An 18654-nucleotide genomic window follows, 5' to 3' on the forward strand; every position below is an offset into this window, starting at 1 on the left:
ACAGAAGGGGAGCTTCCTGGGAGCACACCCCAGAGATGAGGGATGCTTGGCCTGAGGCCCCGGCACCCTGGGGAGAGGCCCAGTGTCAGTCGTGGCTTCAAGTCCCTGCCCTGCCGCCCTGGCTGTGGGACCTGGAACGGGCCATTGAGCTCCCGGCCTATTTCCCCATCTGTCCACGGCACAGTAACCCCTCTCTGCGGTAGAGACAGTGAGAGGAGGCACACGGGGCGCCCAGCCCAGAGCCGGGGGGGTCGACGCCCCACTCAGGGTCCCCCAGGCGGGCACTGGAGACACGGAGGCAGCTGTGCCGGCCCTCAGTTAATTGTTCTTTCGTGTCCACAGGGAGTCTGACTTGTTCTTTTTGGATCTTCAGACGCTCCGAGCTGGGGACGAGGGCTGGCTGGTGTTGGACGTGACAGCAGCCAGTGACCGCTGGTTGCTGAACCGTAACAAGGACCTGGGACTCCGCCTCTATGTGGAAACGGAGGACGGTAGGACTCAGGGCCTGGGCAGCGGACCTTCTCCAGGGGGGTCCTCCGAGGCTGCTGGCAGCAGGCGCAGCCGGAGCCCCCTCGACTGGCCTGCAGGCCACCCCTTTCCCAGCTCTGCCGCCGGGGTGATAGTGTCCCCCCGAAATTGCAGGGCTCAGTGGGGTAAAGAGTGTGAGGTTCCCATACTTCCAGGCGGCTGGAGGCCCCGGGCGGCGGTGGTTTGCCTCCTCTCCTTCTGCAGACCAGCACTGGAGTTGCTAAGGGAGTGAGTCCATGTTCTCTCCCCAAGAAATAGGTGATTCTTTCTCTCTACGGAGGAGCCTTCGTTGGGGGTTTCCGTAGTGGGTGGGGCACAAGGGCAACTGGTTACGCCCTCAGGCTCTGATCAGGGAGGCCTGGGTGTGAGTCCCGGCTCTTCAGCTTTCTAATAACTCTGTAACCTTGGCAAGTTACTTACCTTTCCAAGCCTCCGTTTTCTCATCTGTAGAAGGAGGGTTCACGCATTCATTCATTCACCAGGTGTTAGGCAGGGAGAGCCTCCTTCATCCCAGGCAGTGCGGATAGAAAGTTTGGGAAAACTAATGAAATCTGAAAATTGTGCCGTTTAGTTAATAACATACAAACATTGGTTCACTAGTGAACATTTCCTAAGAGGCACAGGTATATGGGAATTCGCTATACTATTTTTGCAATTTTTCTGTAAATCTTGACTATTGTAAAAGCTTTGTCATTTACATAAAATAAACACCCCCTGACTTAGCCGGGATGTGTAAATTGTGGGAAGTCAGGCCCAGGGAGCTACAGTGTCCCAGTGAGAGGTGTTGGCAGCAGCAGAAGCGGACAAAGGTGGATAGAGGAATCATGGATAACGTGGACAGAGCCAGCAGATCTTTCTTCTCTTCTTTTTCTGTCTCTCTCTGTGTCTGTGTCTCTGCCTGTCTGTCTGTCTATCTTACTTTATTTTTCACCTGAGTTGGGGAAACATAAAGGAGAGGCAGGTTTGAGGTAGCAATGAAGAGTTCTCTCTGGGGCTTATCACTGAGAGCCCTGGCAGACATCCACAGAAAATGTCACTCCAGAGCAGATGGATGCTGGAGATACAGGTATTGGAACCACTGACATCTAAGTGGATTTACGCTGTGGCACTGGAGCAGGCCACCTGGTGAGGCGCAATAGTGATGGGCAAGGAAGGGGACCCGCGGCTGAGTCGTCTCCTAAGCGTCCGACTAAACTCGGGGCCTAAAGCGTCCCGACGTGACTAGGCGGCAGCCTCTCCGTTGGGGGGAACAGTCCCGGGCCAGGACCCGCCGCCGCCCGCTGTTCCCAGGCAGCGAGGTTCTGCGCCTTGGATAACCCTTGGGTGAGGGACGGAGACCGGGCAGCGTGGGGGAACCAGTGGGTCGGCGCGTCACAGGGCACCCTCCCTGCTCTGTGACCCGCAGCCCCGCACGCACAAAGCCGCCACCTGTCCCGGGCCCGCAGCAGGAGCCGGAGCAAACGATGGCCGCACGGCTCCTGGTGGCCGAGACCCGGCGCTGCTTGCCGGCTGCGGCCAAGGGCGGCGTCCGCAGGTTCGCCGCTTCAACATAAAGGAGCCCGCACTTCCTCCGTGTAGCTCTAGGGGGCGCACAATCGTCAGGAGCACGTGGGTTCCACTAGGAAATTCCAGCTGGTCAAAGAAGGCCTTTCAGAGAGGGCTCGCTGGGGCCTCACCCGAAGGAAGGGACAGATCCTGGATTGAAGAGATGGGAAACGGAGCTCACTGAGGGGACAGCCTGGTGGCATGGGGGGAAGTGGCCAGCGATCATGATCAGGTGTGTGGTGGGTTGGAAAGGAATGTCATCAAGCGGACAGTGGGACCCTTGGGGACTTCTCGGAAGCGGGACCTGATGTGCCTTGAATGTCAAGAGAACTTTCCAGCGGCAGCATGAAACAGACAGAAGTTTCGGGGGCAGACGAGTTACAGGGCTGTTGAGATACTAGAAAGTAAAAAGACTGAGCTCCTCATGCTCATGCAATGCAGTAACCCTAAGAGACAAAAGCAGACGTGGTTCACAGTGGGGATTGCCCCCAAGGGTTCAAACGGGTGTGGATCCTGGGCCACAGAGGCTTCTAAGGTCCCTCCTCTGCCTTTCTGGAAAGGGACCTGCCACAGTGGGGCAGCCTAGGGGCCACCAACAAGACATCCCAGGCCTTTTTGCAACCAGATGGAGGCACAGAGCCTGACCGAGCTTTGGGTCGAGCAAAAAGCAGAGCTGAATGGGAGGGGGCGCTCTGGACTCTGGAAGGAGGGGAGGGGGCTCACCCCCAGCCAGGCCTCTGCACAGTATGCTGGCCAAGGGTAGGAGTGTCCTGACTCTGTTGCAGCTTGCTTAAACAGAAGCTACTCTCACTGGGCCTTAGTTTCTGCTTCTGTAAAATGAGAATCCAGGATCAGCTGCTTCCAAGCATCCTCGTTCAGGCTCACCAGGCTGGTGAGAGCCTCCAGAGGGCTCCCCAGCACACCACACAGGCCTGGCTCAGCAGCCATCTGTGAGGACTTGGTGCCTAATTGATCTAATATATCATTGTCTCTGCTCCCAGGAGACCCCAAGAAGATCCTCGAACAGACAGTTGCACAAAGAAAAGCAAACAGTGAACACAGCCTCGGGGGACCAATCAGTCCCCCTGGCCCCTCAGTGGACAGGGCTCACTGGGGAGCAGGGACAAGGCAGCAGCACACTCCGGCCTAGAGAGCTGCTTGGGCCCAGGCTGTGTCAGCCAGGCTGTGGAGCTCCACTCCAGTGCCACACTGACGACAGTCACCTGCCTGCTCCCATTCACTCTGTTTCCTCCTCGTCCTGGCCTTTCCCCTCTGCTCACAGAGCTTTCAGGCATCTTGTGGACTGCACCTCATGACTGTGACGTCATGACCCAAACTCTCCCGAATGGCTTCCGTCTGGGCTCCTTCCAGTGTCAGCTCCTGCAGCTACAACATCCTGTCTTAGCATGATCAGTCCTGAGTGGAGCTGCTGATGGCCCAGCATGTTGGTTTGTGGCAGGTGATGTCAAAGGTTAATCTCAGGGTTGATTAATTGTTCAATCCAGTAAGGCCTATGGACGCAGGTCTAAAAGCACATCTACGTAAGAGCCGACCTTTGAGCAGGACTGTAAGTGTGGCAGGTAGTGGTGTGTTATGGAGAATCATATTAGACTTGTTAATAGAACAAATACATATACTTATGTATGTGTGCATATGTACACTGTATATATAAATGCACGCATTTCTGTACAGACGTGTGTGCGTGTGTGTGTGTGTGTGTGTGTGTGTACCAGTAATGCAGACTTGAGGGGAAATATACACAGAACAGTTGGCACTATGTTCTAGGAAACAGAAAAATGAGTTACCATGCTCCCGATGCTTAGTGTAAAGAAATTCCACGAGAAAATGAAGAGGTTCTCTTGCATTCTCATCCTTCTAATGAAAGCCAAGAGATAGCTCAAATGTCTAACAATAAGATAATCTCTAAGCAAATTATGGTGTATAACTGATATTTTTTCTCAAAAGGCTCTTTAGAGTGTTATTATATTGCTTCGACAATTAAAACGTTGAGAGGTCTTTTGGGAATACAGAGGTCCAGAAAGATAGTTTCCTAGCTGGAGCTGACATTTGCAGGGCGAATGAGTGTATTTTTCATGGCGTCCTAGGTCTTTAAGCTGCTGTGGAGTACGATCCCATTTTCACAGGCATCACCGTTCCAAGGGCCAAGGCCCCCATAACGTCTCTTCCCTTTCTCTTTCTCTTTTTAACCACTAACCGGACCTGTGGATAAGAACTTACGCTCTGGAAATAGACTAAAGTGGGTTGACTTTCAGCTCTAGGACTTTGGTCCAGTGCCTCCACCCCAGTGAGCCTCGTGTCTCATTTGTGGCATCAGGGAACAGTGAGTGTCCTGCTCTTGGGCCCTGCTCAGCAGAGCGAGCACTCGACAAGCCCTGGCAGCCGCTCCAGTCTGCAGGGTGTTAAAAATCCTAAGTTAACACCCCAGAAAGTATGGATGGCAGAGGTAGACCTCAGGCCTAGGAGTCCTCAGACCAAGGTGGGAACCTTGGTTCTGACAGTCCCTGACCATGTGGCTCCAGGCCAGCTGGGGGTGACTGTGAAGGTTCTCGGTGACATACGAGGTCCAGGATCACTGTAAAGATGAGTGAGATCATCAGTGCGAACTAACGTTGAAACCTGTAAAATGCTTCACAAATGGCAGTGTGCTCAATTGTCACTAATACTGAGCCCACGGTTCACGAGCCCCACCTCCCACCACCTCCCTCAGAGCTGCCTGCCTGGGGGCCGGGGCTGGACGTGGGACTTAGGTCTTCAGAGGAGGAAACTGAGGGGACAGTGGGTCCCGCTCAGGTTCCCCCCAGGCCCGGCAGAGGGCCTTGCTGTGTCCGCGCGCCTGGCCACTGCCCTCGAGTGACCGCCCTCTCTCCTCTCTCTGTCTCAGGGCACAGCGTGGATCCTGGCCTGGCCGGTCTGCTGGGGCAACGGGCGCCGCGCTCCAAACAGCCTTTCATGGTCACGTTTTTCAGGGCAAGCTCCAGCCCCATCCGAGCCCCTCGGGCAGTGAGGCCCCTGAAGAGGAGGCTGCCGAAAAAGACCAACGAGCTGCCGCAGCCGAACAGGCTCCCAGGGATCTTCGGTGAGGTCCGGGTCGGGCCCGGGTCGGAGCCCGCAGGCTTTCGGCCGAGAACCAGTGGTGGTGACAGAGCCCTCCAGCTCTGTAGGGTTCAAGCTGGTGGTCACCCTCCAGCCACCTTTCCTAATAGCCTCCTTTGTCCCATGCACCCTGGGGACCGGCCACTGCACTGTCTCTCTGGCTTCCCTACTACCCTGTCCCTTCTCTGCCCTTCCTTGGCTTACTAGGCCTTCTCAGAAATCTCCATCAGAATCAGGTGCCCCTTCCTCCAGGCAGCCCGGCCCCTGGCGGCCCTCGGTTCACCCCGGGCACCCTGCAGCAAAGGCCTCCCCACCAGGCCAGATCTGACTCCGTGCCCTCCTTTCCTCCACTGGAGTCGGCCCTTCAGCTGGCCTCAGTGTGAGCCACATGACCCGTGGAACGAGTGTGGCAGGGGAGGTGAGCTGAGCGTGGAGTCACTCTGGCACCATCAGGAGCCATTGGGAGCCATCGAAGGTGCTTGAGCTGGGTCATGGCACCGGCAGAGCTGCAGGGATGGGCTTTATGAGACCAAATGGCTGAGTTTCCCGTAATTGATGCATTCCACAAACGTGCCTATCAGGGCATCCCCCTCTCTGGGAGCGCCCGTGGTTGCTGCACAGAGCAGGACCCAGAAAAGACCTCGCACCATCTCTCCCCTGCAGATGACATCCACGGCTCCCACGGCCGGCATGTTTGCCGTCGGCACGAGCTCTATGTCAGCTTCCAGGACCTCGGCTGGCTGGTAATTCCTACTCTCCCCCGCCCCCCCGTTTCCTTAAATGACAATCTCCCCCTAAAGATCGTGAATGTGTCTCCAGGAGGAGGCAGCATCATGGGGGATTTCATTTTGTTGTGTATTATTTTCTTCTGGGTTTTCCACATTTTCAAAAAGGGAGAATGTGTTACTTTTAAAAAAATATATAGTTTCAGGTACATAGTACAATGGTTGGACATTTGCATAATTTATTAAACTTACACCCCATTACTCTAGTAACCCCGGGCACTGCGCACAGCCGTGACAGTAACGTGACTCTATTCCCCCTGCTGTACTGTCCTCTGCGTCCCCGTGACTGTTTTGTAACTACTAATCTGGCCTTCGTCCTTTCTCCTTTTTCACCAGCCCCTAACCCCCCTCCCCCGTGGCAGTCATCAGTTTATTCTTTTATAGTGAGAAAGTGCTTTTCTGTAAAAACCATGAAAATGGAGACAGTCTGAATCCCAAGCCATACACTGTCAGCACCACAGCAGGGAAGCCAAGGCCGAGGTGGCGGGGCCTCCGTGCCTTCGCGGCAACAGCAGGGACAGGAGACGGGGCGGGGGGCGGGCTGGGAGGATGATGCCGAGCGCTGCCGGCAGGTGAAGGGGACAGGGCTGGTTTCCAGTCCTGCCTGCCGAGGGTCTTCAAGGGCTGTCAGCCCGCTGGGAGGGGCCCGAGCGTGGCTCGATGGGGGAAGGTAAGGGGCAGCCCTGAGTCATCTGTGACAGGTGCCGGATAGAGGGGCTCGGGAGGGGCCACCTGGTGGGATGCACCTTCTTCCATTCTCCCCCTTCACCCCCAGGATTGGGTCATCGCCCCCCAAGGCTACTCAGCCTATTACTGTGAGGGAGAGTGCTCCTTCCCACTGGACTCCTGCATGAACGCCACCAACCACGCCATCCTGCAGTCCCTGGTCAGTACCGCACCTGTCCCGCCCGGACCCCCGGGGCGGGTGCGCTGGGGAGAGGGTCTCAGACAGCCAGGGGGCAATGGGAGCGCCTGCTCGGGTCTCAGGCAGCTCCCTCGGCGTGGAGCCTCTGCTGCTGCGTGCACGCGTAGTCGGGTTCCCACACCTGTGCGGATGCTGCTCCCTGTGGGGCCGCGCCGTGTGTAGACTCTGCTGGTGCACACACATGTGCACACACGTGCACATGGGGACATGTAGGTACGGGTGGTGGAACCCAGACTCATGAAGGCAGCCTACTTGTTGTCACACGCACACACAGGTGTGTATCCCACCTCGGCACCTGTGTGCTCTGAACACAAGTGCATCCACGCACACGGGTGTGCCCGACCTTCTGTGACATGTGCACACAGGGTGGGACAGGGGTGTGTGTTCTCCCGTCCCCTTCAGGACGTGTGCAGGGAGAGTCGCTGTGTGCCCAGTGCTGGCAGTTCTGACTAGGGCTCCGCCTTCTGTTTACTCCCTGTTGGCTCTTTCCCCTGGTCCTCACAGCTCTTTGCGTTTCCACGGATGCTGTGGTTTTTGATGCCTGGTGTCTGAGGTAATTTTAAATGCCGAAAACTAGTTTCTGTGAGGAATATCATGGCTACTGCTTATCGCTCAGTGTTTTAAATGTCTGTTATATTGAGACTTCTTTCTAGACCATTTACGCAGACTCCTAGTTCTTAGTATCCCTAGCGTTATGTTTATCTCCTAAGAGGTTGTCAAGGTGATGCCTTAGGGTGAGAGTAAAGGACTGTAAAGAGTGGCTTTGACCCTGTAAGGCCTCCTTTCTCAACATCAAATGGGATTCGCTAGACCCTAGGGGCCGCCTTCCTTGGGGACGCTCAGGGGCGATACGCTGTGTGATGGCCACCGGGGCTTCCATTCTTCAAGCACATGCATCTCCCGGCCCCTGCGAGGGACATGGGCTGACGGCCACACCTGCATCTCTAGGGCTGTCCCTCTCCTGCCTCCGCCCGGACCCCGGCCCTTAGTCCCCAAGGTGTAGGTCAGCAGGAGTGAGCGCTCGGGCTGTGCTGGGGACAAACAAGACAATGACTGCCCTCTCGGGGAGGCTGTCAGTGAACACGTGAGCCAAGCACAGGCCAAGACAGTGGGTCCTGTGAGAAAGGAAGACTGGGCCTCCATGAGGAGGAGGAACGTTCCAGGCAGAAGGGTCCAGGCCCCAGGACAGGAGCAGCTGGATGGGCTCAGGCCCTGCAGGGGGAGGCCAGGCTGCAGGGGAGCAAAGGAAGGCCGAGGGAGGTTACACTGGGGTGCGGAGGGGCCCTAACATAGGCCCTGGGGTCCCCGGTAAGGTGGTAAGTGGGTGGATTTAGTCCCAAGTAAAGTGAGAAGCCTTTGCAGGATTTTAGGGAGACAGCATCATGACCTGACTCTCGAGAAGCATCTCTCTAGCTGCAGTGGGAGGATGGGAGGCTGGACCATGGGTGGAGGTTGGAGGAGGCCAAGAGACACTGAGGGGGCTGCTGTGGCCACCTGACAAGAGGACCAGGGTGGCTGGCAGGTGGTGAGAAGTGGCTGAGGCCACAGGGATGGTGGAGGGAGGGACAAGGGGAGGAACCAGGGGCCTCCAGGTGAGGGCCCAGTGACCTGCTGTGTGAGGCCTGGGGGGCAGAGTTGTTGGGGTAGGAGGAGGGACTGGGGGAATGGTTGTCTGTTTCTGCTACCACTTTTTGAGGCCCAGCGAGACCCCACGTGACCAAGTCAGGCAGGTGGCTGGATCCCTGAGTCTGGAGTTCAGAGGCCAGGCTGAAGCTCTGCACTGAGAGACGTGGCCCGTGCCTGGCCTTTGGGTCCCGAGAGCAGATGAGATTCTCTGGGGACACAGCAGGCCCAGGGGAGGAGAAGCCTGTGAAGGAAGAGGAGCCCCGAGGAGACTGGGGGAACGATGTGAGAGGGCCTCGGGGTGTCCTGGGGGCCAAGAGAAGGAAGGTGACCCTCCAGGCTCACCCTGGGGCCGTTCTGCACGCAGCAGCTGGGCGCAGGGCGGTCTCACTAAGGCACAGAGCTGACCTTGTTCTCAGCTGAGAAGCTTCCCTTTGCCGCCCATTATCTCCAGGAGGAAGTCTGAGCCTGGGACGGGGCCCCTCATTAGCCGCCCCGCTGACCTCTCCCACGCCCCCTAGCACGCGTCCCAGCGCGTGCCCGTTCCCACCTCCCTGCCTTTGCACTTGCCTTCCCGCCTGGGGGGGCCTCCCCCTCTGCCCCGGCCCCGCCGACTCCTGCCTGCCCCGCGGCCTCGCCGGCCGTCCTTCCCTGCCTCCTTCCCTGCCGGGAGAGGTCGCCATGCTCGAGCTCCCGCAGCGCTCAGGGCCTGCCGCGACGTCGCGCCACTCCGTGGGTCCCGGCCGCTTCCCGGAGTGTTGCCCGTGTCCCCTGCCCACCCCACCGAGGGTGGGATCAGGGACCATGTCTGGGGCATTTCTGTGCTCCCTTCCGGGCACGACAGGCACAAGACACGTGTCCGAGATACGTTTGTGTTGGAAATGAGAAAAGCACCATTAGACCCCTTTGGCGGAGGAGAACACTGAGGCCGGCAGTGAGCGAACTGTACCCAAAGTAACAGGCCCTCTGATTGGTCGCCTAGGGGCTCAAAAGCGAATCTAATGGAATGGCACATCAGACTCTGCAAATCCATCTGTTTGGTGCCAGATGGAATGCAAGGCTGTTTCTCTTCTGTCGCTGGTCTGATCGAGCTTGGTCTGGGGTGGGGTCACAGAATGGCCGCAGCCCTGTGGGCCCGGTTTTTCAGGAAAAGCCCTCTCCAGTTTCCAGCCACTTAGAGCCTGTGGCTGGCTCACAAGGCTGGTGTCACCCGGTTTTACATGTGGGCCCATGAATGCCAAGCCAGACACCACATGTGCAGGCTGGGAAGTTGGGGAGCAGTGGCCCCTCACGTCCCAGTCTGGCTGGGCATCCCCGCAGAGGCCTCAGCTTCCCCTGTGGCCGCAGACAGGCTCTGGCCCAAGCGAGCCCAGTGACCACTCACGGCCCCCCCGGCAGGCTGGCTCAGAGCCGGGGCTTTTGGGACAAGGCTGGGCATTGGGGAATGGGAGCCAGACTGCCGCACAGGTCCCCACATCAGACAGCTTCATCCAGGTCCTGCTGAGCAGCCTCCGTGAGGCCCGGGCAGTCCTGGGCCCTCTGAGTGGCCACAACGCTCACGGATGGAAGCAGGCTTTTCTTCCCTCCTGCCCCGAATAGCTCGGGGCTGTCTTTAGGGCCCGTCCATGTGGGGCCCTGACGAGGAGTCCAGTGTAAACTCGGCTCCTCCTGCCAAGTCCCAGGATAAATATTTGTATGGAGGCTGAAATAGCTCCTCGATCAGGCTCTCTTTCGGTGGGTAAAGCTGTTTAGGAGGAGGGAGTGGGATCACTACCCCCGGGTCCAAGTCTCGCCACAGGTCACGTGGCCTTGTCCCGTTTCTTCATCTCCCAGAATAATACTTCCCTTAGAATCTGCCATGAGGGGTGAAAAGCACTTTGAGAAATAACAGTGTGAACACCCAGGGGTGAACCTAGAATCCTAGGCTTTGTCCAGTTGTTCCACGGACACTCGGCTCAGTGGAGGAGGAGGAGAAAGACCATAAACAGCCAAGGCGGACAAGACAGGGTCAGGGATGTTACAGAAGCGCAGAGAAGAGGGAGGGGCAGAGGGGACCCCAGAGGGGCGGTGCTCCAGGGGCATCAGGCAGAGGGACCCGCCACCAGGAGCACTGCACTGTGTTTGGGGACAGTGGGGTCCTCAGGTGAGAGGAGTCCATGTGGCAGGGAGCCGGCACCCAGGCCGTGCCCTGAGGGCCTCAGGTAGAGAAGGGGTCAAGGAGGTCAGGGCTGGAGCTGATGTGCACGTGACACCTGCCCTGGCTTGAGAATAAAGCAGGGGAGGGGAGGGGAGAGTGGCAGGCAGGAGCTCGGCCGGGGCTGTGCGGGTCCTGGGAGAAGGCCCCCGTGCTCACCTCTGCCTGCCACCCTCTCCCTGGCCAGGTGCACCTGATGAAGCCAGACGCCGTCCCCAAGGCGTGCTGCGCGCCCACCAAGCTGAGCGCCACCTCCGTGCTCTACTATGACAGCAGCAACAACGTCATCCTGCGCAAGCACCGCAACATGGTGGTCAAGGCCTGCGGCTGCCACTGAGGCCCTGCCCGCCGGCCACTGCAGCGCCACCCAGATCGGGCCCTCTCCAGGGGCAGGAGACCCTCAAATGCCAGCAGAGCTCGGGCCGGGCCACAGGGAGGGCCCTCATGCCTCTGTCCATGTGCAGCCAGGGTCTGGTCCTCTCCAGGCCCCTCTGCCCCCTCCCCTGGGTTTGTGGTTTGTCCCATTCCATCCCATAGGGCCTGGTGCACACAGCAGCCTTGGTGTGCTGACGGCACTGTCTGCGGTCAGCACAGGCCTATCTTAGGACCTGTCCTTGGCCGTCCTGGCCCACACTGTGGCCGACCTGGGATGGTCTGAGCTGCACCTGGAGCGTAAGTGCGGCTGTTGGGCTCCGCGCCACTCACCGCAGGCTTTGGGTGTGGGAGCAGGTCTGCCCCTTCCCAGGGCAATGCTGGGCGTTTCTGGGCACAGTCACACACGTGCATGCCCCCAGCACAGTGCATGACTGAGTTCCTAACCTGACCCGCTGGCCGTTAGCACGTTAGAAAAAGGACAAGCGGGGGGTCCTCATGCCCTGGGCCTGCCCTTCTGCCTGGGAAAGAGGCGCCACCCCTGGGGAAGCAAGAGCCTTGGGGGCTTCCAATTCCCTCAGTCTCCACGTGGAGCTCAGCACTGAGTCAGAGTTAACTCTCAGCAGAAGCAAGGAGTCTGTGCAGCGAGTGGTCCTGGCAGATACAGCAGATGCCCCACTGCCCATCCCCCAGCCCATGGCCATCAGAATCAGCCTGGGTGTTTTTTCCACTGAACCTGGACAGGGCCTCAGGACCCCCAGCACAAAACTCTAGGCAGCCACCAGTGGTTCAGAGTTGAAATGAACGGGTTTCCTGCTCCTGCCGTGCGAAGGAGCAATCCATTGCCTCAGAGCCCAGTGCCTCGGCCGCCTCTGGCCAGACACTGTCAGTGTCTGCTGGAGTCTAGGAGGTAAGAACGGGCTGGTCACCCCATGTGCCCAAGTCCTGTCCTGTTTCTTGGGGCCTCTGAGCCAAAGAAAAGGCCCCTGTCCCAGGGGGTGTGACAGGTGGTAATTAGGCTGAGCTGCGTGGGGAAGTTCCCGGAAACCACTGTTCTCCTTGGAGCAGCCGAGGCAGCTGGAGGGTTTATTTGATTTTTGACTTGCTAAGCCTGTAATTTACCTGCTGGAGCACACAGAGTCCAGCTGCCTGAACCCTGAAATACTGTGTCATTAAAAGCAGGTCCTGGGCCCACCCCAACCCACAGGCACAGCCCGCAGAGGGAGCACGACCCGTGTGCCCAAGGACACGCATCCTGGAATTCACTGCACCTGAAGACAGGCTCCCGGAGAGCAGGTCTAGAGCAGGGGTGGCGGCTGGGGCCATGCTGTGGGACAGCTGTCCCCCCACCAGGAGACTCTGGGAGCAAGTGCGGAGGAATAGACTCCCTGCACCCAGGTTCAGAGGGTGGGCCCAGAGTTTGAAGGTGGTGAGCTCCCTGTTAGCCTGGGCTTTGTGCTCAAGCTGGCAGGGATTGGACCAGGCACCGGCTGGGATGTCAGGAGACCTGTATTCTGGTTCCAACTGAGCCACTGACCTGCTTGGTGTCTGGACAAGTCCCCTTCCTGATTCAGGCTTTAGTTTCTGATTCATGACATGAGGACATAGGATTTTTTCATCTGCAAAGGTCCTTCGAGCCAGAGAATCTGCTCGCCGCCCCGACCCTTCTCAGAGCTAAGGGCCCAGCTGCTGTAGGACACAAAACCCGCCATGTTGGGACCTTATTTAACAACTCTCTCCTCCCAACATCAAGGCCGTGGAGGCTTGGAAACCTGACAGGGGCAATGTGTGATCTCTCCAATGGCTACAGCACAGAGCCTGGCATGGCTTGGGCTACCAGGAAGGTGTCTGAAATGAAAGGTTTAAGGACGCGGACTGCCTCACCCACTAGTGTGCAGACTGGGGCCGTGAGGGCCGTGACAGGATTTCCTCTTCATGCAGTGAAGCCATGGCAACCATGGCCTTCCTGAGACTTCTGGCATCTTCGGTGGTCCAGGCGGCCACCATGGGAAACCCAACAGAAAAGGCCTCGGAGAAGGGAGATTGGATACAAAGATGACAAGGTGGCAGTGTCAGCTATCAAGGCCATCTTGTTTAACTGGCTGCCCCTGGCAACCCAGGTTACATTCAAGGCTGCACTGTAGCATAAATATGGGTGGTCAACTCAGGCCCACTGACAGCAAAGTAAACGCTGACAGGAAGGGAGGATGCAGAGGAACAGCCAAGCCTGGGGCCGTTCAGCGTGGGGCAAACTGCTCTGTCCGCCTCACCACCCCGCCCAGTGTTCATCTTCCCAATCACACTCAGCGCTGGCCTTGATGCCAGGTTATCAGGCACAGCCCTATTCCTTTGTGTGTCTATGTAGGAAAGTGGGTAACACGCTCCAAGAAATCCCCTACAATTTCACAGGAAATGAGACTAAACAGAAGGGCGGGTTTTGCAGTCAGTAGACCTGGCATTAAATCCTGGCTCTGCCTCTTGTTAAAGTGAGTAAATTACATAACCTCTCACTTAGACATGCACATACCATGCACAAAGCCATGACGGGGATCGGGTCTGTCCAGAGCACTTAGCACCACGTCTTAACACGTGTGCTTATTTTGTAAAATAATTTGCAAATGTGGGCCTCCTTGTGTGCCTTATTAAAACTTGCTCTTCCCAGAATGTATCCAGGAGGTGGTGCTGTATTTACTTCAAAGCCGTGCTTTTCCTAAAAAATCTAAACTTGGCAATCTCTTGGGATGAAGTGTGACTGGCGCCCTCCCCCGCCCGTGGAAGGAGCCCAGGCTGGCAGTGACCCGCAGGGCCCCACGGCCCCACCTCCCCCACAGCCCTGCGAGGGAGCGTGGCACCCATCTGCAGCCTCACAGGAAGCTGAAGGGAGAAATTTTCTGAGGTTTCTCTTCTTACTGGGAAGCCCTGAGTAACCATTTAACTCTCTTTGTTAAGTTTTTCCTCACTTAAGAAAATATTACATTTACACCAGGGAAATCTTTGAAAATAAGAAACAATACAAACATAATCTCAGCAGAGAGAAAAACCATTGTTAATATTGCCTTCCAGTCTTTTTCTTGGCACATACATATTTGCCTTTATACATAACATGGATATTTTACAAAGTTAGGATCATACTCTATGCACTGCTTGGTGATCTGATTCAATATATATTTTGAAAATTTATTAAACAATCTTTGAAAACATAACTTACGATACAGCATTCTATCCCTTGACTTCTGCCTCAGTTTTCTCACTGACAATCTGGGTCTCACAGCTCCTTCCCTAGAGGGCCGTGTGGGGCCCCACAACCGTCCCATCCGAGCCCTGCCCAGCATCCAGAGGAGATGCCTGCATGGTCACTGGGCTGACCATTAGCCCAGAATCCCTGGATGTGGCACCTCACCTCTGCGTCTCAGGTCACCGCCCATACAAGGGTCATGGGTGGTACCCACTGGGTAACTTCTGGGAAAGCTCTTGCACAGCAGAGGGTAATACCACCCCAGTCCCCAACCCACCAGCCTCCTGGACAGTCCACTGGTCCATCTCCCCAGGGCAACCAGGGAAGAACAGTAGTGTTAAAGCGCCCCCCCCCCCCCAACAACCTCTCCCTTTGTTTCACAGTGTTGTAAGATCAGTCTCCCTCCTGGGGCCTGAGGCCACCCTTCATGTCCCCGCATGTCATACTCAGACTGGCCATGCTGAGTACATATGTCCTCTTTCTCCCTTGGATGTCACACCAGCCCTGAATAGCTGCCATTCTCTTGGCCTCACTGCTGCCTGTCCTGACAGTTCTGACTGACCACCTGTGAGAGGGGATCTAGGTTAAGGGGCAGGGCTCTCTGCTGGGAACACTGTAGGCAGCCGGAGAGCCGGCAGCAGCTCTGGAGGAGGTTTCTAGGAACTGATGGTTTCTGGTCCTGTGAGGTGGTGGCGTGGCTGGCTGAAAAATGGTGCAGAGTGAGAGGCCGGCCTAGTACAAGCGATGAACTGTAGCACCAGACTTCAATTTCCAGGTGGAACTGGGGTGAGGGGAGGATGTAGGAACCACCTCTGGCTTGTTTCCTGTGTCCCAAGCACAGTGCCTGGCAAAAGAAGGGCCCTGGGCATTCTACAGTAATACGATTCTGACTACTGATTGAATGAATGAATGGATGAATGAATGAGTAAATGGGTCACTGAGACTGAATACAGGTGCCCATTAGACAAGGCCAGCAGGTGTAAAGGCAGGAACACAGTCTGGCTAGTCTGACTCACCTGCCTGGTAGCAGGAGCGAGAGAAAGGACAGGCATTTCTGCCACCTATTCTGACCCTGTGCCGTGCAGTGGGCTGACAAGGGTGTGCCCTCGGGGACAGCCTTCAGGGGAAGGGAAGCAGTAGGATAGATGCTCTGGCCTGTCCTAGCAGGATGGCCTAGTCATAGCTGCAACCCCCAGAAACACCTAGGGCCTGGCTGGCAGGCAGCAGTACAAGAACCAGGGTTTATTTTATCAGAAGACACACTGGTGGGCCCCGGAGACGCCCTGGCAGCAGAGCAACAGCCATGCACAGCCGTCCACAGCGGGGAGAGTGGCTTGGCGCCCGCGCTGGCTCCCAGGCCATGCCTGCAGAGGAGCTGCTCCAAGCTGACCCTGCAAAGGGCCATGACACAGGCCACTGCTTAACGGGACACCCTCGCGTGCTGGTTCCCCGGGCTGACTGCTCCTGGATACGCAGGGGCAGCGTAGAGAACGTGCCTCTCACACGTACTCCCCACAGTCGGAGATGATCACTGTCTGCTTTGGCTTTCCGTCCTTGCTGCCCTGGGCCTTTGTGGGTGGAACAGAAGAGGGGAAACCAGGGGAGGGAGGGTAAAGATTAAAGGTGGCTCAGGGACAGCCCCCAACTCCCAGCCTGAGCAGAGGCAGCCTCGGCCCCTCTCTCCAGGACACAGGGCGCCCGCTCCAGCTCTCCCACCGGGCTGTGCATCAAGGGCCCAGGCGGCCACTCACTTCAATCTGCCATAAGACATCCAGGCCTTCTGTGACCTCCCCAAATACCACGTGCTTGCCATCCAGCCAATCCGTCTTGTCACACGTCAGGAAGAACTGGGAGCCATTGGTGTTTGGGCCAGAGTTGGCCATGGAGAGCAGGCCTGGGGGACAGAAGGAGCATGTCAGCTACCTCCACCCAGGGTACGAATGGTCATACTGTCAACCACCCTTCAGCCAGGCAGACTCCGGGATGTACATGCAGATGCCTTGTCTGTCACTCAAATGATAGTCGATAAAAATGATAATCAGCATTGTTTTAATCATTTGATACTGGTTTGTCTTTTCATTCATTCATTTATTCAATAAATATTTATTGTCCGCTGCTGAGCCCTGGTGACACTGGTCCCAGCTCTGGTGGAGCTCACCGTCTAGGGGAAAAATCACTCAGGAGAACTGTGCTGTGACGGCCACAACACAGCGAAGCCCACTGATACAGACATCTGTGCGGGGAACGGAAGCACAAGGGGCAGTCACGTAAGAGTGTGTGTGAATGTATCGTGTAGGCTGGCGTCACTGTCGTGGAAGGCTTTCTGGTGGAGGCGCCATCTGAGTTTAGTCTAAAAGGCCCAGGTGTGGTGGGGCTGAGGGGCAGGAGGGGCTGCAGCTGACCTGTGGCGGTGAGAAAGCCCACTCATGGCTGGGCCTCTGTGCTGTATGCTCCCTTTGGATGGGGACTATGTCCCCTTCTACTCTCAACGCCAGAGGAGAACAGGGTGTCTGACACATGACAGACCGGCCCTGGGAATACCTGTTTTACACAGTCAAATACTTATTGTGTGTTCACTATGTGTCAGACGCTGTTCCAGAGCACAGTGCTGAAAAGAGCCCGCGTCCTGCCCTCATGAGGCTGACATTCTCGGAAGGGAGACAGAAAATCAACACGAAAAACAAATTTGTACCATAACTTCGAGTAATAAGTGTGATAAGAAATGAAGTTGACTAAAAAGAATGAGATGACAGGAAAGCCCATTTAGAGGGAGGTCAGGGCAAGTCCCTCAGACGAGGTGACCCGCGTGTGACACCTGAAGGAAGTGAGGGGTGAACCGTGTGGGAACCAGAGGACAGACACTCCAGGAGAGGACCCGGCATCTGCCGAGGCCCTGGGTGTGTGAGGAACAGGGGGACTGCAGCGGGGACGGGACGCACGGGGCAGAGCACGCAGTCAGCGATCGTGGGGAAGTGCCAGGTCCCAGGTCAGTGGGCCCCACAGGACCAGATCCTACGAGTGATGTGGCCGCAAGGGGCTGTCAGCAGAGCGATGTGATGGGACTTCTGTTTATAAGGTTCGCTCTGACTACCCCTCGGAGATCAGACTACGAGGGCGAAGAGGCAAGAGCAGGAACAGGGAGTGGGCGCGCAGGAACCTGGGGGTGGGGGTGCGGGGAGAGAGCGGCCAGACCAGGAGGTGACCTGAAGACAGGTGGGCCTGACGTTTGGGTGATGGAGGAGCGGGGTCAAGGATGAGTCCTAAGTTTCTGACTAATGGGCTCGGTGGACGGTGGTGTCACTGACTGAAATAGGGAAGGGGGAGAAGAGTTTGGGGGAGGAGAGCAAGAGCTATGAGGGCCTGAGAAGCGTGGGGTGTCCTCTCCCCATGAAGGGACTGGCACAGAGTCGGAAATGTGGGCAGATGAACTTGCAGATGTGCCTGAGCGCCCTGGAGTACGATGCGATTGTCTAGTGCAGTGGTTGCAAACAGGGAGACACTGCCCCCTCCAGGCTGCTTGCAAACTTCAAGATATGTTTTTGGTCAGTAATAACGGGGACTGCTGCTGGCATCAGCGGGAAGGGAGCAGGGAATCGAGATGTCCTGCAATGAGCCACCTCATGAAGAATTATTCTAAATCCTGTCAGACTTCATGCTCTGTCAAACCTTCACGTACATGGATGAGAAAAATCTGTGTATAATGATCTGAGCCTAGAATCCAACTCCCTTTTACATATAAATCCAAACACTTGTTTCTGCGTTGAATTTTCCTAAAATTAAACCTACCATGTAAATTGAGGGAACATTTAATTTTTTTTGTTCTAAATTTTATGAAGAGATTTTGACTGTTTCAGAAAGTCACCTTAACGTGACTCTGCCAACACGACCCATCTGCCACACTGCTGACTGCTGCTCCAGGCAGAGGGCATACATTGAAGGACTTCATAGCCGTAGTTGTGTCCAAGCGTCTAAATACTGAAGTGTATATCATTTAATTATAAGTTACTTTCCTTTAAATTTTCCTTCACGATTATGACCTAATACTATTTTTTTAAATTACGTATTGGAAGGATGTACTAGCTCTGACTTCCATTTCACCTTAGGAAATTACTAGTTCTAAGAGGTGGGCGCTAGGCTAATGGGTTAAGAACCATCAAGTAAAGAGTGAGTATAGATAGAAAAGAAAATCAAGGGTTGAGCTTTGGGTCCCTCCGACAATTCGGAGGTTGGCAGAAGGAAGAGACAGGAAAAGAGGCTGAGCAGCCAATGAGGTACAAAGAGAACGGAAGACAGACGTGCCCTGCCCGCCAGTGAAGCACAGTGTCAAACGCTG

The 18654-nt window shown here is 56.3% G+C and overlaps 1 protein-coding gene across 2 annotated transcripts in view; it reads left to right on the top strand.

Moving 5' to 3' along the window:
- Positions 1-14262, top strand: part of BMP8A (bone morphogenetic protein 8a) — a 28979-nt gene extending 14717 nt beyond the window's left edge. Inside the window, exons 3-7 of one of the 2 annotated variants that reach the window (XM_036232272.1) lie at positions 343-491; positions 4976-5170; positions 5851-5930; positions 6748-6858; positions 10902-14262. In XM_036232272.1, the coding sequence (XP_036088165.1) occupies positions 343-491; positions 4976-5170; positions 5851-5930; positions 6748-6858; positions 10902-11051 (685 nt within the window). In that variant the 3' untranslated portion in view covers positions 11052-14262. Of the gene's footprint in view, positions 1-342; positions 492-4975; positions 5171-5850; positions 5931-6747; positions 7137-10901 lie in introns of those variants that run through there. The other variant, XM_016157414.2, reaches the window with a different exon arrangement.
- Positions 14263-18654: the final 4392 nt, after the last annotated feature.

This window comes from Rousettus aegyptiacus, unplaced genomic scaffold (assembly GCF_014176215.1).
Source record: "Rousettus aegyptiacus isolate mRouAeg1 unplaced genomic scaffold, mRouAeg1.p scaffold_m13_p_1, whole genome shotgun sequence".
Classification (NCBI taxonomy): Eukaryota; Metazoa; Chordata; class Mammalia; order Chiroptera; family Pteropodidae; genus Rousettus; species Rousettus aegyptiacus.